The sequence below is a fragment of the Gossypium raimondii genome, chromosome 12, assembly GCF_025698545.1.
Source record: "Gossypium raimondii isolate GPD5lz chromosome 12, ASM2569854v1, whole genome shotgun sequence".
NCBI classification, from domain to species: Eukaryota; Viridiplantae; Streptophyta; class Magnoliopsida; order Malvales; family Malvaceae; genus Gossypium; species Gossypium raimondii.
The window spans coordinates 36696955-36702675 of NC_068576.1; the positions used below are offsets into that span (position 1 = coordinate 36696955).

Genomic DNA, 5721 nt, shown 5'->3' on the forward strand with positions numbered 1-5721 from the left:
TTCGATATAAACCCTTATCTACTTCCTTCCTGTTTCACCAAATATCTTCTAAACCGGCAAAAAAGAAGTACGTCTAAAACAGTAACACATTTAATACATTTTTGATCAATTTCAGATGGCAACTCAAACACATTGACTATTAGGCCAATACACGGAATTTAACTTTAATCGTATTTTAGCTTAAATCTTAATGGTTGGTAAAGAAGTAAGTACTTTTCAATGATTAATATATCAAATATATAATATCTTCATTACAATTTCATAGAAAAATTTATGTAATAATTTTATAAAAAATTGATATAAAGTTAAATATTGTTTTAGTTGAAACTATATAAAGAATATAATGATTTATTTGGCCCTCCAATTTAAGAAAAAGTCATTTTAATCCTCAATTTAAATTTTGACTTCTTTTAGCCCTTAAACTTGTATTGTTTGTTAAATTACTTTAAAATAGATGGAAAAATTAATGCTTGTTAACTTCACTGATGTAACATCTACATAGATTGTCATGTCAGTAACTAATTAATTTTTTAAAAATTAAAAAATTAAAAAAATATAAAAATTAGAAATTATTAAAAAGTATAAAAAATATTTTGAATATTTTAAAAGATTAATTGATTACTAATGTGACATATGTGGACCACTACGTGTATGCCATGTGAACAACGTTAACAAACGTTAACTTTTTCATCCATTTTGAGGTGATTTGACAAACAATATAAATTTAAAGGCTAAAAGAGGTGAAAAATTAAATAGAAGGCTAAAATGACTTTTTTGTTCATATGTTAAGGGCCAAATAAATCATAATGCCAAAAAAAATATTTTGAGTTCAAATTGCATCGTGAGTATATAAATTGGTATCCTAATTAATTCTCAAGACAATCAATTAAATAGGAGGATAAAATGAGTTTTTTTTTTCATTAATTCTCAAGACAATCAATCTAATAACTTTTTTCTGAGTAGTATCCTAATCAATTCTCACTTCAAACAAAACCTTTACTTGGTAGAATTTCTATTTTAAAATTATAATAAAAGAGAGTAAATCTCAAATATGAAATGCCGTCCACAGCCCAAACAAGTCCTGGTCTCTTTCTTCTATATAAACCCTTATCTACTTCCTTCTTGTTTCACCAAATATCTTCCAGCAAAAAGGAAGTACGTCTAAAACCGTAACACATTTAATACATTTTTGATCAATTTCACTGCCATGGCAACTCAAACACCCCATATCATCATTCATCCGAGTCCTGGTATGGGTCACCTAATCCCACTCATTGAGTTCTCTAAACGACTCGTTCACCACCACAGCTTCACCATCACCGTCGTTATCCCCACCGACGGTTCTTCTACAACACTTCAAAAATCGACGTTAGATTCCCTTCCGACCTCCATTGATTACGTTTTTCTCCCTCCCGTTGATTTCACCGACCTCCCCGAAGGTACAAAAATGGAGACTTTGGTCTGTCTAACGATGCTTCGGTCCCTTCCCTCCTTCAAAAACACCATGGCGTCGTTGGTTTCGACGAAAAAACTGGTGGCGTTGGTGGTTGATCTTTTTGGGACCGATGTGTTCGACGTCGCTAAAGAATTTAACGTCTCGCCGTACATATATTTTCCGTCTACGGCTATGCTTTTGTCTTTGTTTCTTTATTTGCCGGAGCTTGACCGGACGGTTTCGTGTGAGTATAGGGATTTACCCGAACCGGTGAGGATACCTGGGTGCATACCGGTAAACGGGAAAGACTTGTTGGACCCGGTTCAAGACCGGAAAAATGAAGCTTATAAATTGGTTCTTCAACATGCGAAGAGGTATAGGTTGGCTGATGGGATTATAGTGAACAGTTTCATGGACATGGAAAGAGGAGCCATTAAAGCTTTGTTAGACCGGACAGAACCGGATAAACCGCCGGTTTATCCAGTTGGTCCACTTGTTAACATGGGTGACGGGTCAGGTTCGGATTCGGATTGTTTGAAGTGGCTCGACGATCAGCCGGACGGGTCTGTTTTATTCGTCTCGTTCGGTAGCGGCGGAACCTTATCGTCGAACCAGTTAAACGAGTTGGCTCGGGGATTAGAACTCAGTGAGCAACGATTTTTGTGGGTGGTGAGAAGCCCAAACGACAAGTCGGCTAACGCCAATTACTTCGCCGTGCAAAGCCAAAACAACCCTTTCGATTTTTTACCCAAAGGGTTCCTCGAGAGGACGAAAGGCCGTGGCCTGGTGGTGCCGTCGTGGGCGCCGCAAGCTCGTGTGCTTAGCCACCGTTCAACTGGCGGGTTTTTGACCCATTGCGGGTGGAATTCGACGCTCGAAAGCGTCGTCAAAGGGCTACCGCTGATCGCGTGGCCGCTTTACGCCGAACAGAAAATGAACGCCGTCATGTTAACAGAAGATATCAACGTCGCATTGAGGCCAAAACCCGATGAAAATGGGTTGATTTCCGGCGACGAGATCGCTAAGACCGTTAATGGTTTAATGAAAGGTGAAGAAGGGAAAATTGTTCGAAGGAGAATGAAGGATTTGAAAGAAGCATCGGCCAAGGTGCTTAGTGAAAATGGGTGTTCCACCATCGCACTCTCTAAGGTAGTTACCAAGTGGATCGAGAAAACTGGGATTTAAACTCTGAAAATATATTACGACTACCATTATAAATTTAAAAATATTATTTTTTATGGACCATAATATATTATTTTAAAAATAATTAGATTATGTGAATCGACATAATTGTTATTTAAATAAAAAATATTTTAATTCTGATTTAAGGTTGATATATAGTAAAAAATTTATTTCTATGTCGGGCAATATCTATTTAAATATTTCATTATAATGGGATATTTTAAATCAACAGTTAAAATAAAAGAAAGAAAAAATAATTTATCATTGATCATGCCACGTAGGATTTATATTGAGGAACGTAAATTTATATTTTAACCAATTTAACCTGTTTTAATATTAAAGGAGATAAACTGATTTCTAGAGAAAAATAACGTATTGGGTAACTGATTTAACAGATTCAAGGTCACTAGTGCAATTTTTTAATTTTTGACGTAACTTAATCAACCGCTATAATCTTCTCATTTTATTTTTTTAACCATAATAGTTAATTTAAAAATGATCTTACAAAATCCTACTTGTAGTGACCTAAAATTTGCACGGGCGCTAGTTGAGGCGATTATTGAAAATTGAAAATTTGAAAATAGAGTCTCAATTTTATTTTTTATTTCTTAAAAAAAAAGGAGTCACCACCGATCCTTTTCCTAGGTGTGATCGGACACCTACTAAATTCTCTTTTTAGAAGAAAAATTATTTTTAAAATTTTCTAAAAAAGAGTCAATTTTAGGCCCACGTCAAAATCCAGAGAAAATTAGGATTCGGGAGTCAGTACGCACGAGAAAGGTATTAGCACCCTCGTGACGCCCAAAATTGGTATCTCGTTAAGCGCAAGTTGTCTTAATTTTTAAAAATACGAGTTCAATTTAATATTTAATCGTGATCCGATTAAAAAACGAGAATTTTGATAAATTAAATATTATTGTTTTAATATATATTTTAAAATTAAATTTTTATGATTTACAAATAAAAAAATAAAAAAAATTGAGAAAATTCTGAAATTTTTAATTTTTAGAAGGGCGTTCCGTATTTAACAAAAATCACTGATTACCATCCAACATAGCAATAATATTAAAACCGATATGTCATCAAAATACATGAACTAAATTTAAAGGGGGTTAAAAAATTACCAAAAAGCCCAAAATTACGGGCTCGAAGAATGGGCTTTCTTCCTTTTTTTTCTTTTTTTTTTCTTTCTTCCTGCTGCTGTGCTGGGTTGGGCATTGGTGGGCTAGCTGTGGCTTGCTTGTCATTGGGCCTGTTATGGAACCTCATCTTTGGTGTGGCCTATTGACTGAGTGGAAATTCTTGAGTGGGCTAGGCTTGCTGGACCTAGGTCGTTAGGTTGCTGAGTCGGGTCGGATCCGGGTCCGGTCGGATCCGATGCGGGTTGGGTCAACTCGACTGTTATATTTCTATATATTTTTTATATTTTTCTTCTTTTTAGTTGTTGGGCTGCAGTTGTGGCCTCATCGCTTGTTCTTTGGTCATTGGGACAGGCCGGCTTGTTGCAAGATACTCTTGGGCACTGGGACGGCCCGATTATGGCCTGCTTGACGGATTGGATTCAGTGTGAGTCGAGTCTGCTAGCCTGCTGGGTCGCTAGCCTATTGATGCTGCTGGATGTCGGCTTGCTGATACTGTCTGGGTTACTATTTGGGTCGGGTTGGGTTAGTGGTAGGGTTGGTTCAGGTCGGGTCGGTTCGGTTCGGATCCGACCGATCCTTTACATTTTTTATATTTTATCTTTCCCTTTTTTCTTCTTTTTCCTTTCTTCTTCTTTCTTTTTTTCTTTTCCTTTTTCTTCTTAAAAACCCTAGCTCGCCGTTGCTGGGGCCATTCCGGTCGCCGTCGCTCTGTTTGGGCGGACCATTGGTGGCTAAGGTCGAATTCTCCCCTTCGTCGGTGTCTTTTTCTCTCGAAGGTGAGTTTTTTTTTTAAATTTTTTCTTTTAAATTTTTTTTTCTTTTGTTGCTTGTCTTTTGGCGATGGTGGAAGAAGGAAGGCGGTGGTGCGGCGGTGGTCACGATGGCGGTGGGGCACGGCAGAGTCGTTTTGGCTATTTTTTTGAATTTTTTCTTGGTTTTTGCTTGCTTCTTCTCTTGGCTTGGTTCCGATTTTTTGGGGATGAAAGTCCCTTTTATTGTTGATTTTTTTTTCTTTTTGCAGTTAGCAGTTGGAGGAGGGCCACCACCTTAGGCCGATCGCCAGAAATCGTGGAGGCCAGGTGTGTAAATCGCGTCTGGCGGCTAGGGATTTTGTGCCAGATTGCAAAGGGTGCAAAACTTTTAGGGTCAAAGTCTAATTTTAGGAAAATTTATGGTCAAAATGTAAATTTTTAATATTATATTTTTTTTCTGATTATTATTATTATTATTTAGATTAATAAAATATAAAAACCAAAAAATAATGGGCTAAAGCCCAGAAAAAACAATTATCCAATTAATGGGATAAAGTCCAAACCCGTAACTAAAACGTGAAACTCGAACCGGACAAAATTCAGTGATTACAGCTGTCCCTCTTTGCTCATCGCTGTAAAATAGGGATAGAGGAAAGATTTAAAAGACTGAATTTTGTTCGATTGTTCAACTTTTTTTTTGAAAAATAGAAATTGAAAATAGCTTGGCGTGCGATCCGAAGCTCAACTCACCTCTCAGATTATGAATTGATTTTTGAAAAACAGAAATTGAAAATAGCTAGGCGTACAATCCAAAGCTCAACTCACTTCTCGGATTATGAGTTGATTTTTTTAAAACAAAAAATGTAAATACCTCATCGTGCGACCCGAGGCTCAACTCACTTCTCGGATTATGAGTTGATTTTTGAAAAATAAAAATTGTAAATACCTCAGCGTGCGACCCGAGGCTCAACTCACTTCTAGGATTATGAGTTGATTTTTGAAAAATAGAAATTGAAAATACCTCAGCGTGCGACCCGAGGCTTAACTCACTTCTTGGATTATGAGTTCATTCAATGCAGCTACCACCAAAATCTCAATTTTGGTAAAACTCGAAAGCCTTATTTTGCATCGATTCAATGCAGCTGCCACCAAAATCTCTTGCTTTACTGGAATACCTGTATATGTCATGTATGATGTTATTATGATATGC

At 36.6% G+C, this 5721-nt stretch overlaps 1 protein-coding gene across 1 annotated transcript; it reads left to right on the plus strand.

Moving 5' to 3' along the window:
* The first annotated feature begins 1106 nt into the window (after positions 1-1106).
* On the plus strand, positions 1107-2763 carry LOC105763894 (hydroquinone glucosyltransferase). Its single transcript, XM_012582293.2, has one exon. The coding sequence runs from the start codon at positions 1208-1210 to the stop codon at positions 2618-2620; it is 1413 nt and encodes a 470-aa protein (XP_012437747.2). The 5' UTR covers positions 1107-1207; the 3' UTR covers positions 2621-2763.
* Positions 2764-5721: the final 2958 nt, after the last annotated feature.

Bases quoted from the DNA above. Each gene is read 5' to 3' on its own strand.
- LOC105763894 (XM_012582293.2), top strand. From the start codon at position 1,208: ATGGCAACTCAAACACCCCATATCATCATTCATCCGAGTCCTGGTATG.